The following is a 13,224-nucleotide window of genomic DNA, read 5'->3' on the forward strand; positions in this document are numbered from 1 at the left end:
CAGGATTAGAATTATTCGGAGTGCTACTATCTGTCCTTTCCTATCTTCTATAAGCCATACTCAAAATTCACCAAACAATGACATTTGTACCTTTTGTCATTCAGCAACCCTTCAACGTAGCTCAGAAGAAGTTCAACTCGGCTAGGGATCCCTGTTCTGTATTGTGGGATGTACTGTGGGATGACCTGGTGATAATGGAGATGACACATGGGAAAAAGGACCACCCAAAAGCTCCACCTTCACGGGTCTTTCTTTATTTACAAGATAAATCAGAGATGAGGGAACAAGTTCGTATCATAAAGTGCTTCCCTGATACCCCCCAAGCACTGGACGTGTACTCTTCAATTGAACGAGCAATGAACACTTACGGGCCAAACAAACAAAAGGTTAGATTGTAATGCCATACCTCTGAGCTGTGCAGCGTCATGTTTTTGCTTTGACTTTTAACTTTGTCAAGGTTGGTTGACCATGGAATGCTAAAATTGTACATGCAAACTAAAGAATAATTGATAATATCGTACACCCTTGCGTTGGTGTTTGTAACACATTGCAAAAGTTCGTGATATTCTTCCTTTCCTAGATAGTTGACGTTTTATTTTGTAATGGATTTTGTTGCTTTGCAATGCTATTCAGAAAATGCTGAAAAAGAGTGTGACAATGCCATACGCGCCAATTGTTGATAGTGCCAGTCCTGAAGCTACACCAAAAGATCTAGGGTCGCCCAGACTGGTGCCTGCATCAATTCCTCATAGCTCAACTTTTGGTAGCCGCTCCAACTGATCTCGAGATTGTTGGTAAGGAACTATGGTGTTTGGGATTTCTGCTGTGGTTCGGTCACAATCCCGCATGCGCAGATTTTCATACCATTCCCAGGTATTCTAATTGTGATCATTGCATGAAGAATTATTGCAGCTCATAATGTTAAAACAAAAAGTCTGAGAAGTCCAGTTTACATTTATTTCTTAGGTTTACGACAACGATGAGGTTGTTTGAAGCAGGTGTTTTTTAAGAAGCCGTGTAAAGGACCAGTGACAAGACATGCCTACTTTAAGTTTGCCATTAGTCACCAGAGCTCTGCTATAATTATGTACAGGTTTCAAACATTCCTTGTATATGTCTTGGAATAGTCGATGAATACGCACCGATTTACCGAAGGTGATGACGCCGAAGAGCATGAAAGCCGATTGTAGGTCAGGTGCCATATTTACATGATGCTGTATAATTAAGGCGTAGGAAGTAAAATCCTAGTGAGTGCACCGTGTTTTACGTACGGCGTGTAGCGCCTTCGGACAAGGAAAAGAACCTCACCTATTCAACAACTATATGAGCTGTAATTTGGTTTTTGTATATCATATATTCGCTTCATGCTCATTCGATTACGCTGGGGAGTCGAACTATCTCGTAATAGTGTTGTCACTTGCAATCCAAAAACAAAGAAAAGTTTAAAACTAATTACTGTTATCGATGTGATGTACTCTAAAATCCCACACTTTAGTGTTGTATTAAAACCAATTATTCGCTAGGATTTGTCGTCGATGTGAACTCGAATGACTTCTCCAACTGAAAACCCTACGTTACACAAATTTATTGAATCAGTTATATGACTTCGTAGGTAGTATGATGGCTTCCAAATCAGTTCCCTTATCTTTAAAAACTCAATCGTCTCATTTTCACATTTTACTCGAATTGGCGAGGATCTACGAAATTCTATTTAAGACCATGTTTGTGTGTGGGATTTAAGAGATTAAGGTCAAATTAGTATTGCAAAGTCATGAGTGGTTTTGAATGTGTACTGTTTTTTGAATTAGCTATAACTGTTGATGGATCTGTTTCCTTGGATGGTGAGAAGTCGACGTCTTGAGGCTTGATGATGTCTGTGTAGGGTTTAACATGGAGAACTTTAATGAAAAGTTTCCGGTATTGTTCACTTTAACTAAAAACTATATTTTTACATTAAAAAGTCAATCTTGGTACTATTCATTTTACCCTTTATTTTGTCTTTATCGTTAAAATTTAAAATTTTCAAGTTATTTTCATTAGTTTTTCTTATATGAACTTAATACTTACCTTATTGCTTGGTGGAAGTTCAGCTCATTTGACTGCTTCATGACATTGTACAAGTAGGGTTTTGTTGTGTGTTATGATTTCGTTATGTTTGCGCAACCGAAAATATGTGGCTTCTTGAAAATTCACAGCTTCATATTGAAGAATAGTATTCCACATCGTTTATATGACAAAATAATATGCAGTTAATATATGAGTCTCCACCCCTAATATCACTCAGTTCTTTTGTAATAAAACTCAAGACCTAATATTAGTTGAATAAGTGGAATAGGATAATATTAGGGAGACCAAACGGTAGCTTACCCTTTTAACACAAGCAATTTGCTATTGCATCATGTAAAAAAGAAACACAGTTCAAGAGGCCAATTTTAACTTGAGTAAAAATGGAGAAATAAATGCTCTTAGATCATGAGGTAGTGTCTCGTTTGGTTACATTTGAGTTCAATCTCAACTTGATTTATTTCTAACAAGTAAAATATTTAGGAAAACCGTGATTCTTCCTTGTTTCCAAAAGGTGTGGATAACTGTGGTTTGCCACAAGTTGTCCCTCCTTTTAAAAAGAAAAAAAAATATTTACAAAAAAAAAAAGTTATCATTAGATCATCTCCAACCCTTGATTTAAAAAGTTTAACCCAAAAACTTTAGGTTTTACAGATAATGGGTTTTACATGCTGATGCGAGGCGAACTATGCTCTCGTTCGTTGCCAATGCCCGAGACTGGTGCTGTGCGGCTGTGCCTGTGGGAGAAGCTGCAGAAAGAGCATGAGGCCGTCTGCTGTGAGTAAAATGTCAAATCTTTTGGGGTTCTCGGTGGTTTCGGCAACATCCAAGGGCTTTTTTGTTTTTCTAGATAAGATCAGATTGACCTAGCAAACAAATTGTCAAGAAGAATTTAGTCATGCTTTTGAGCAAAATTGTTTCAAGCCTATTTATTAACGATTTTGTTGACAGCACTTTTACTTATAAATGCTTTTTTAAAAGAACTTTGGTTAGAAGCACACCAAATTGCCAAAAAAATTCTTACAAATGACGTGGTGGACTAGTGGATGAATGACAGTGGAGCATTGAGGAAAAGAGTGATAGGTTGACCTGTGGCTGTAAGCTCACCCCCCAACCCAACCTCCAATTTTGGACCACGAGAAGTGTGGCACCAAATCAAATAGCGATCAGACACTATCATTCTTCTACCACACGCCACATGCATTTTCTCCCATTTTTTTTTTCTCATTTTCTGGGTACCAAATAATTTTTTTTATATTTAATTGTAAAGAAATATTAAAAACTCTTTTAAAGGGAGGTTCTCTATAAATTATTTCTCTTTAACGTTATTTTATGTGTTAACATTATAAAATATTTTATTAAAAATATGAAGTAGCAAAATGTTTATACAAAATTCTAGTTTTAAAAGAGTCGACTTAGGGCTGGTTTGGTATTGCTGTGCTTTGAAAAAAAGCTGCTTCTGCTGTGCTGTGAGAATAAGTAGCTGTAAAATAAAGCAGCAGAGTGTTTGGTAAACTTTTTTGTAAAAGTGCTTTTGAAAAAAAAAAGCAGTATTAGAGTGTTTGGTAAACTTTTATGTAAAACAGATGTGAAAAAAAGCTGGTTTTTCAAAGCTAGGTTTTGCAGCTTCTTGTTTTTGGCTTTTTTTCATCCAAAACTGTGAAAAAAAGCTGAAGCTGAGTGTTTACCAAACACAAAAACAGCTCCCAGCTTTTTTTGATAGCAGCTTTTTTCAAAATCACCTCAGTACCAAACCAGGTCTTAATGTATATCCTCCTCTTATTTGTATGGTTATTTAGATGCGAATATTTGTGGACCGACAGAGTTTGAATTTCTGTACACTTTTAAGCTGATGTGACATTTGGCAGGCTGTTTGATGAGCATTGGCCAGTTTGGATCGGGGAGATCAGAAGAAAAGATTGGCCAATCCAAAGTCTTGGATTTTAAAGACTTTGCTTAATGGGTAGGCTTTATGCTGACGCACTCTCTAAAAATATATTGTTTATGAACTTTCTGTTACAGAATTTCTCTGCAATTTTTTTTTTCACAAATCATACTTGCTATCGATATAGCTCACTAAATAATAAACTTCTAGGTTAGGAATGTATGTAAATTTTATTCGCTCTTTCCTTGCGGAATTCGTTTATACTGTATTTGTGACATATACATTATTGTGCATCTATTATTCTCTGTGAATTGTTATTAGACTCTATCAAAAACAAGCTTAGGTGAAATTTACCGATACATGTAGTCTTTGCCTTGAAAAGTTTATGTCGAAATTTGGACTTAACACAATAAAGAATAAATATTATATAAGCAACCTCAACTGAAATTTTCTTTTGAACGAACACCTACACCTGCTTTTGAGCAAGCTTGCTAATAACATTCGGCTAGTTCTTAGAACCCGAATTTCAATTTCTCTTTCGTTCTCCACGACATAGCGGTATTTTAAGGTTTCTAATAATTTACAATTTATTCTAAAGTTGTATAATCCACAAAGCACCCAAGGGAGTTTAATTTATAAATTCATGCTTCGGTGATCTACATAGCAATTAGCATGTGTAGAATTATTAGATAAACGGGTCATACGGTCCACTTCCAACAATACTGATATTGTCCATAATTTGGTATTTACCATCTGCACAATCCGTCAGGTATGAAGTTTTATCACAAAAGACTTCGATATTAATTAAAGTGGAATTTGGATATTTAAATTATTACTTATCCTTTAGTATGGACGATGTGGGATTCAACAGCATGCACTATATCCACACAAAAAGACTCCACCTTACCTTGTAATGGATATGGATGCCATTGCCAAAGAAGTTAAACGTCAGAATCTTGATGGATAGGCCAGGATAGTTGATTATCTGTCTGGCTAATCTCCTTTTAACTTTTTGTTAAATATATTAAATTAATAATTAACAAAATAAAAAATAAAAGTAAATAAAGTAGGGGAAAGAGGACTTGTGAGTTAAGTTAATTTGATTAGTATTGGTCTTAAACAACAAATTAGTGGACTCGAGTGCTAATTGCTCACCCAAGCCACAAACTTCAAATCCAACAAGGCAAACAACTAACAAACACGAACTCTCGTACGCAACCTTTTGGTTATATGATTTAAAAGTAGGAGCATTAATAAAGTTCTGTAGCCATTCCACTTCTTTTAATTAAAAAATTAGTTATTGTTGAAACCAAGTTCGAGTACCATTATGTGCGGAGGAGATGCACAAATTCAATTACTTGTAAAAGAACAAACACACATAAGACAACCTTGGCATTAGTGGGGTACTGGCCAAAAACTCACCAACCGTAAAGTTAGTAAGCGATATATGAGACTCTTGCAGTGGGCAAACGAATAGAGTATATGATAATTGTGTTACTATAAATGAACCGTAGAGAAGTGTATTTATACTAGTCGAAGAGACTTTTAGAATATGTAATCTGTATTAAAACGGGAGAATTTTAAAGGATATCTAGATATAGATATTGCTTCCTTTTAGGAGTGTGACCACTTGCGTTACACGTCAATTGAATCAGATTAATGATCAATCTCAACGAAGTTGACAAACTTTGCTTTACTTCCCATAATGCAGGATGATGATGGCATCGCTAGCCCATTTGTGCAACTTAATTCAATCGGAGTTGTTGAGTCCATGACTTGACTTATGAGTTAAGTGTATTTCAATCGCTTTGCCCTGACCTTGAAAATCATGATCCACATTTAACTAATTATTGAAAGAAAATAAAATAAAAATGTTTAACATAAAATACTGTACTTTAACGGGACATGCATATCGGATCCTTGTGTGAAATGAGGGAGGAATTTCGGCTTCGTTTTCTTCATGATTCATAAATAATGGATTCCCCTTAATTTAATAATTGTACATCATGCTTCATGTGAATTAAAAGCGAAGATAATAAATTTATGTAATGATATTGCTTATAGCTATATAAATTTAAACCAAGATTTTGTGGCTAAATTGTACATATGATTTGTGTGATATTAGTCATATATAAATGTTACTCTCGTGGTTAAAAACCCTTTCAATAATGGCAGTCCACACCAAACTTCTATCCTACTTTCCACGAATTCGAAATAATTTGTGTATCAGTTATATGTAGTGACAAATCCAGAAGATATAATTAGGAGGGTTAGTAAGAATAACGTGTAAAATTTTAGGATGGAATAGCATGAAAATTGACATTTCATTGAGCTTTGTAGGCATGAAATCATTTGCCAAGTCATATTGCATGTTTGTCGACAGATGCTAACAACTTCCCGATCGGGCAAGTTGACTGATATCAATAACTTTTGAGCAAGCAAGGCGACATATGCCAAATATGCCGAGTGAGGCTATCGACAGATGCCAATAGTAATACATATAAAGCAATGCGGCTAGCAGTTACCCTACTCAATGCCTATAGAGGCCATTTGTCGAGCAATTAGAGGGTAGATTTTCAAAGGGCATAGCCCGGCTCTTTCCTAGAGTATTTATGAGATTTGAAAGGTTAAATGATTTTAAGTGTTAAATGAGTTTCGATAGCTTAAATTACTTGAAGAAGTGACTCGTATGTGCACGATATTGGACATAACTTAAGTAGAACTATCAATTAAGACTAACAATGATAACATACTTAATCATTGTATTATTACGAATTTTTTGACCACATGACTAACATTGACATATGAAGTGAACTACGCCATATGGATAATTTGCAAAATTAGCAAAGAAAAAGCCCTCCGTAACCAAAATTCCAAAATATTACAGTTGATATAGTTAGGGTTAAATAGTAATTTCCACAATTTGCACAAATTTAATTTCGGAAAAACAAATTACTGTTACCGAATAATAAGTGGCGTCAAAGTAAAGGAAAGTGATTCCCAAAAAAATAAAAATAAAAAAAATAAAAAAATAAAGCAAAGCGCTGTTTAGGAAAGCTGTCACTCCGTTAAAAGGAGTCGGTTTCAACCAGCCGCAAAGTAAAACCCAACGAAAGCGTAAAACCATCTAAAAAAACCATTCAACTGCTTTCGGGCTTTCAATTTGTATTAAGATCTAGTGATATTTCTTTTCACGTGTAGGTGAGAGGTTTTATATTCAATTTTCATTAAAAGAGAATTTGAAACACATTATTACTAACTCATTGTGAGACTAAACTTATCATTTTTTTTAATGTAAATAATATCAATTGTTAAAAAAAAAAATAAAAACTGGCTTTGGCTGCCACCAACAATTTACCCTCCAGGATCACGTGTCAGACACGCTTCCTCATACAAAGCACCCGAACTTGACTTGGATTCCCGATACAAATATAACACCGACCCTCTCACGTTCCTTCTCATATTTACACACACAACAGAAAAATCCGAGAAAATCATAGAGCGATCGAGAATTCGAATCCCCAAACCCGAAATAGAAACCCTAATTTGCTCCCCCTCTTCTTCTTCACAGAAAAATCTGTAATTTGGTATTTTTTTTTGTACGACGGCGTTTAAGGATGATTGTGAGCCAGAAAATGGTGGCTGAGGCGGATGTTATCTGCCAGAAGACGGTGCTGGACATGAAGTACCGCGTATGCGTGGCTAAGGAGCACAACCTTCAGATCGACGCGGCGGCGTCCTCGCCTTCCTCTCCGAGCTACGAGGTTCTCGTCGCCGAGACGATTTCCACTGAGATTTCTCGCTTCGAATCGGTATGTTCTATTAGCTCCGTTTGACTTCGTATGAAGAATTAGTGAATTATCTGCTGATTTCAGGGTATTTTTTAATTGACCTTTCTTTTCTGTGGGATTTGTCGCTTGTTTTGCTTTTAATTGGGTTTTTTTTTGTGGGATTTGATTCTTCTGCTCGAGATAGTTGTGTTTTGGGAAGTCTATTAACATAATGGACATGGGTTCTTGAATTTTTGTGGGTTCAGAAAGGGTCTACTGAATTAACTGCTTCCGAGGGTTTTTCATTTCCTTTATTTTTTGGAGATTTGATGGTGTTTTTCATTAGCCTGGAATACCTTTTCCTGGCGAACTTTGGCGAATTTTTTTTGACCGAATAAGTTCTAATTTTTTGGTGGTTTAGCTTTACAGTAAATTCCATGTGAACTCTGATTTGGTACATTTTTTTAATGGAATTGATCAGAATTGTGTACTTGGTAGATTTATGCTGTTTGTGGAATTTCAAGTCTGTATGAACCCGATTAAATTGGGTGAGAATTTATATACGAGGATTTCGAAACTGATTGTCTTATATGGTTTCCTCTATGCTGGAATTTCTGTTTGATGGGTTAGTTAGGAGTTTCAGGACGTTTAATGGGTTAGTCATTGGGTGATCGAGTTTTTCTTTGTATAAAAATTTGATTTGCTGCTTAATATTTGGGAAATTCTAACAGACAATCAACAGCGTAATTAAATATCAATTGCAATGAAAGAATTAGAGAAAAAGAATGAGCCTTTACACTTGTAGCGCTGTTAGACGAAATTTTTGGGTGAAATCTTGTATTAATGATGCTATACCAGTCAGTTTTGCATTTTTGGTGATTTCTTCATTCATACATTTTATGCTTGTTGGATGTCCTGTTTCTTTGTGTGCATACCAAAATCTATATCCAGGATTATGTTCTTTTGAGATGCATGGAACATGTCTGCTCACCTACTTGTTTTCTCTTTTACCAGGTTCTGAGTTGCACAGAGACGATTAATAATGCTGTAATGGAGTCTTCTGCAGTCAAGTTTGTCCCGAACATTCATTCAGGAAGCCACAGTGACATTGGATCAAGGGATTCCATGGATGACGAACACATTCGGATCGATGATCTATCTGCCCATGTGGGGCCTCGCTTCAAGTGTCCCTTTCCAAGTGCATTTTATGCGGTTTTTGACGGTCACGGAGGGCCAGAGGCAGCTGCTTATATCAAGAGGAATGCCATGAGACTATTCTTTGAAGATGCTGATTTACCACAGAGAATGGATATGGATGCTGTTTTCTTCAGAGAGTTGGAGAATTCCCACAGGAAAGCATTTCTACTGGCAGACCATGCCTTGGCTGATGAACAAAGTGTGAGAAGTTCGTGTGGAACAACAGCATTGACTGCTCTTATACTTGGAAGGCATTTAATGGTTGCAAATGCTGGTGACTGTCGAGCGGTTCTTTGCAGGAAAGGAATAGCAGTTGACATGTCTCAAGATCATAGACCTAGTTACTTGCCGGAACGTATGCGAGTTGAGGAGTTGGGTGGTTCCATTGATGATGGATATCTTAACGGTTCTATCTCAGTCACCCGAGCTCTTGGAGATTGGGGCTTAAAATTACCATTGGGTTCCTCATCGCCTCTCATTGCCGAGCCAGATGTTCAGCAGGTTATGTTAACAGAAGATGATGAGTTTTTTATCATTGGTTGTGATGGGATCTGGGATGTCATGTCAAGCCAATATGCTGTCAGCCTGGTTCGGCGTGGGCTGAGGAGGCACAATGACCCCCAACAGTGTGCCAAAGAGCTCGTCAAGGAAGCACTGCGCCTCAACACATCAGACAACCTCACAGTTATTATTGTGCGCCTCTCTACTCCAGAACGTGTTGAGTTCCCTCGCCAGCGCCCGAGGTTGAGAACCTGCAACCTCTCGGAGGAAGCACGCAGCCGGCTGAGAAGCTTGTTAGAAGGCAATTGAATGTAAATAGTAGTCAATTCCTATTTACTGAGACCTAAGGGGAGATGCAATTTTTATCTCTTTGTGGCTGTTTCAGATTTTAGGTTTAGAAACAAAGCAGCCGCCAGTTTTGCTAGAACAGAACTTGATTGTGTTGTTGAGTTGTGGATTGTAGCGGTAAAACGGAATTAACCCTAAAATGGTTAATTTACATTAATTAATTATTATTTTAAATAATTGAATTTGTTTCGAGCGAACTTTCTCTTCATCCCTGTTAGTATCTCTCTCTCATTACGGGACACAAATACTAATAGACGTGTTAGTATCTCTCTCTCATTACGGGACACAAATACTAATAGACGAGTGATGTTCTCGATTATATGTTAGAATCTCTTTGCTACCGAGGAATTTAGCGTCTATATTGTTTTAATTGGCAGAAGACAAATAACGTCATCATCTTTTGGGCAATTGTTCCTCCACCAAACATCCAAATTGGTGATATGCTAAGACCTTGTGAGGCTCTACCATTTTCTCCATTTTGTATTTTTTGCTTCAATTTTTTATTTAATAAAAAAAATGTCAGCACAAATGAAAATAAATTAGTAAATTATATTGATTTAATTGCCACCGCATGATTGTTCTTCCAATTTATTTAATAAAACATGGGGAAAAAAAAAAAGTAGTAGTCAAAGAGTGAAAGCGTGGAACAGCCGTGTTAATCACAATATACAACCATCACGATCAGACGGATACAATCCCATCTCATTTCTAAATCACAACTATATTACAACCTGTCCACTAATTTATGGAAGACCGGGGATTATATATCCTGGACCTTAGCACACTGTATCTGCAAAACAGAATATATTTAATTAATAAAAACAGAAAATAATCGTGAAAAAAGGCAAAAAACACATAGTAGCCAATAGGCCATAGGATTAGGGGCTCATTAGGCTGCGGTCGTATTTGAAGCCCCTTTACCAAACGCAGCAGAAACGAAAAGCGAGAGGTTTAACAACGAATCGGAATTTCCAGAGAGCAATGGCGATGGCGAGTTTGGCGCGGCGGAAGGCCTACCTTCTCTCCAGAAACTTGTCCAACATGTCATCGGAGGCCGTCAGGTACTCCTCCCTCACCTCCTTCTCCAGGGGCTTCGCCTCCTCAGGATCTGACGAGAACGACGTCGTCGTCATCGGCGGCGGTCCAGGCGGATACGTGGCGGCAATCAAGGCCGCGCAGCTCGGCCTTAAGACCACCTGCATCGAGAAGCGCGGTGCTCTCGGCGGTACCTGCCTTAACGTCGGATGCATACCCTCCAAGGTGCTTACTCCTACAGTCCTGTACTTGCCTACTGGGGTTTTATTTTTATTTTTATTTTTTTCCTGGGTATTTCTTATCAATTTTGTTTGATTTGTTTGGTTCTTGGTTATATTTGATTGATTTTACTGCTGCTCAGATCTAATTGTTTGAATCAATGGTGTTAATGTATGGAATCTCTGTTGATCGATTGTATTTATGCTTGATAATATTCATTTCGATTCAAATTAGTTAATATTAAAATTTGATGGAATCGAAAAAATTGCAGCCAAATTATGGAAATTTATTGCGTTTTGTGCCCCAATGGGATACCTCAGAAGTATATATAAAAGAAAAATCTTGAGTGGCATGGCCTTGAATCTGCGATTGGTAATTTACTATATAATCCATTAGCATTTGCAGTTGAAAATTCTAAAATGTTTTATGAATTACATATGCTCTTTTTGGGTTGTATTTCGTGTAATTAGGAGTGTTTCTTATTCATCGAGTGATATTGGTATTGGCTGCGTGTGGAATTTATCTCTAATGTCGTTCACTTTTGTGTCCAGGCGCTTCTTCATTCCTCTCACATGTTCCATGAAGCTAAGCATGCATTTTCGCATCATGGAGTGAAGTTCTCCAATGTCGAGATAGATTTACCTGCCATGATGTCCCAGAAAGACAAAGCTGTTTCCAATCTTACTCGAGGAATTGAAGGGTTGTTCAAGAAGAACAAGGTCACTTATGTTAAAGGTTATGGAAAGTTCATCTCCCCGTCCGAAATTTCAGTGGACGCCATTGATGGTGAGAATACAGTTGTGAAGGGAAAGAATATCATAATTGCCACCGGTTCTGATGTCAAGTCTTTACCCGGAATTACCATTGATGAGAAGAAGATAGTATCATCCACAGGAGCTCTGGCTTTGCAGGAAATCCCAAAGAAACTTGTGGTGGTTGGAGCAGGATATATCGGCCTAGAGATGGGCTCTGTGTGGGGCAGACTTGGTTCTGAGGTAACTGTTGTTGAGTTTGGCCCTGATATTGTCCCAACAATGGACTCGGAAATCCGCAAGCAGTTTCAGCGTTCCCTTGAGAAGCAAGGGATGAAGTTCATGCTCAAAACAAAGGTGGTTGGAGTTGATACCTCTGGAGATGGTGTGAAGTTGACTCTTGAACCAGCATCCGGAGGCGACCAGACATCCTTTGAAGCTGATGTTGTTCTTGTATCTGCTGGTAGGGTTCCATTCACATCCGGGCTTGATTTGGACAAGATAGGAGTTGAAATGGACAAGGGAGGGAGAATTTTAGTGAATGAGAGGTTTTCTACAAATGTCTCGGGTGTTTACGCAATCGGAGATGTTATTCCTGGACCTATGTTGGCCCATAAGGCAGAAGAGGATGGGGTTGCATGCGTGGAGTTCTTAGCCGGTAAGGTTGGCCATGTGGATTATGACAAGGTCCCTGGGGTCGTCTACACTCACCCTGAGGTTGCATCTGTTGGAAAAACTGAGGAACAAGTGAAGGCCTCTGGCGTTGCATACCGAGTTGGAAAGTTCCCTTTCATGGCAAACAGCAGAGCCAAGGCAATAGACAATGCTGAAGGACTCGTCAAGATATTGGCCGAGAAGGAAACAGATAAGATATTGGGAGTTCATATCATGGCATCCAATGCCGGAGAGCTCATTCACGAGGCGGCCATAGCCTTGCAGTATGATGCATCGAGTGAGGACATTGCACGCGTTTGCCATGCACATCCAACCATGAGCGAGGCGTTGAAGGAAGCTGCCATGGCTACATATGACAAGCCCATTCACATCTAGAAAAGTCATTACTTGATTAATCTTCGTTTTCAATTTTTGTTTTTAAGAATTTTGGAACGACTTGGTAAGAAGTTTCCATTTAGTTGTTTTAGCCTTCATCGAAGGTGGCAGATAAAAGCGCTTGAAAACAAGGTTGGTGTTTTGTTCACCCTTCCCTATGGCGATGTCAAGGGAATAACTCTCTATGCTCTCTCATCTCACTGTGAATAACAACATAAGGATTGTTACCCATTTTGTGCGGTTTTACTGCCTAGTATTTACGTCTTCTTGTATGCTATGGGTTAAGTAGGGCATCGGATCTCTTGCTTTTATCGTGTCTTAATACTCGACAACGGATAACGATAGGGCAGGGATAGGTCAGGTTTCGATTCAAACTACTCGGATGGAGATTAAAACTTAAGGT

General features: G+C 37.9%; 3 protein-coding genes across 5 annotated transcripts in view; all 3 read left to right on the forward strand.

Moving 5' to 3' along the window:
• The window catches only part of LOC137730929 (uncharacterized), a 32,401-nt gene extending 31,022 nt beyond the window's left edge, over window positions 1-1,379 (forward strand). For all 3 annotated transcript variants that reach the window (XM_068469940.2, XM_088687708.1, XM_088687709.1), the window contains exons 61-63: window positions 105-386; window positions 634-873; window positions 967-1,379. In XM_068469940.2, the coding sequence (XP_068326041.1) occupies window positions 105-386; window positions 634-780 (429 nt within the window). In that variant the 3' untranslated portion in view covers window positions 781-873; window positions 967-1,379. The remainder of the gene's footprint in view (window positions 1-104; window positions 387-633; window positions 874-966) is intronic.
• A 5,992-nt stretch (window positions 1,380-7,371) lies between these two features.
• On the forward strand, window positions 7,372-9,962 carry LOC137731435 (putative protein phosphatase 2C 13). The gene is made up of 2 exons (XM_068470540.2): window positions 7,372-7,761; window positions 8,734-9,962. The coding sequence occupies exons 1-2, from the start codon at window positions 7,567-7,569 to the stop codon at window positions 9,724-9,726; spliced, it is 1,188 nt and encodes a 395-aa protein (XP_068326641.1). The 5' UTR covers window positions 7,372-7,566; the 3' UTR covers window positions 9,727-9,962.
• A 600-nt stretch (window positions 9,963-10,562) lies between these two features.
• MTLPD2 (lipoamide dehydrogenase 2) lies at window positions 10,563-13,052 on the forward strand. The gene is made up of 2 exons (XM_068470309.2): window positions 10,563-11,025; window positions 11,571-13,052. The coding sequence occupies exons 1-2, from the start codon at window positions 10,747-10,749 to the stop codon at window positions 12,819-12,821; spliced, it is 1,530 nt and encodes a 509-aa protein (XP_068326410.1). The 5' UTR covers window positions 10,563-10,746; the 3' UTR covers window positions 12,822-13,052.
• Window positions 13,053-13,224: the final 172 nt, after the last annotated feature.

This window comes from Pyrus communis, chromosome 16, assembly GCF_041283825.1.
Source record: "Pyrus communis isolate YQ-2024b chromosome 16, ASM4128382v1, whole genome shotgun sequence".
In the NCBI taxonomy this organism is placed as follows: Eukaryota; Viridiplantae; Streptophyta; class Magnoliopsida; order Rosales; family Rosaceae; genus Pyrus; species Pyrus communis.

Bases quoted from the DNA above. Each gene is read 5' to 3' on its own strand.
- LOC137731435 (XM_068470540.2), top strand. From the start codon at position 7,567: ATGATTGTGAGCCAGAAAATGGTGGCTGAGGCGGATGTTATCTGCCAG. The intron at 7,762-8,733 runs GTATGTTCTATT...CTCTTTTACCAG, and splicing joins AGATTTCTCGCTTCGAATCG to GTTCTGAGTTGCACAGAGAC.
- MTLPD2 (XM_068470309.2), top strand. From the start codon at position 10,747: ATGGCGATGGCGAGTTTGGCGCGGCGGAAGGCCTACCTTCTCTCCAGA. The intron at 11,026-11,570 runs GTGCTTACTCCT...TTTTGTGTCCAG, and splicing joins TCGGATGCATACCCTCCAAG to GCGCTTCTTCATTCCTCTCA.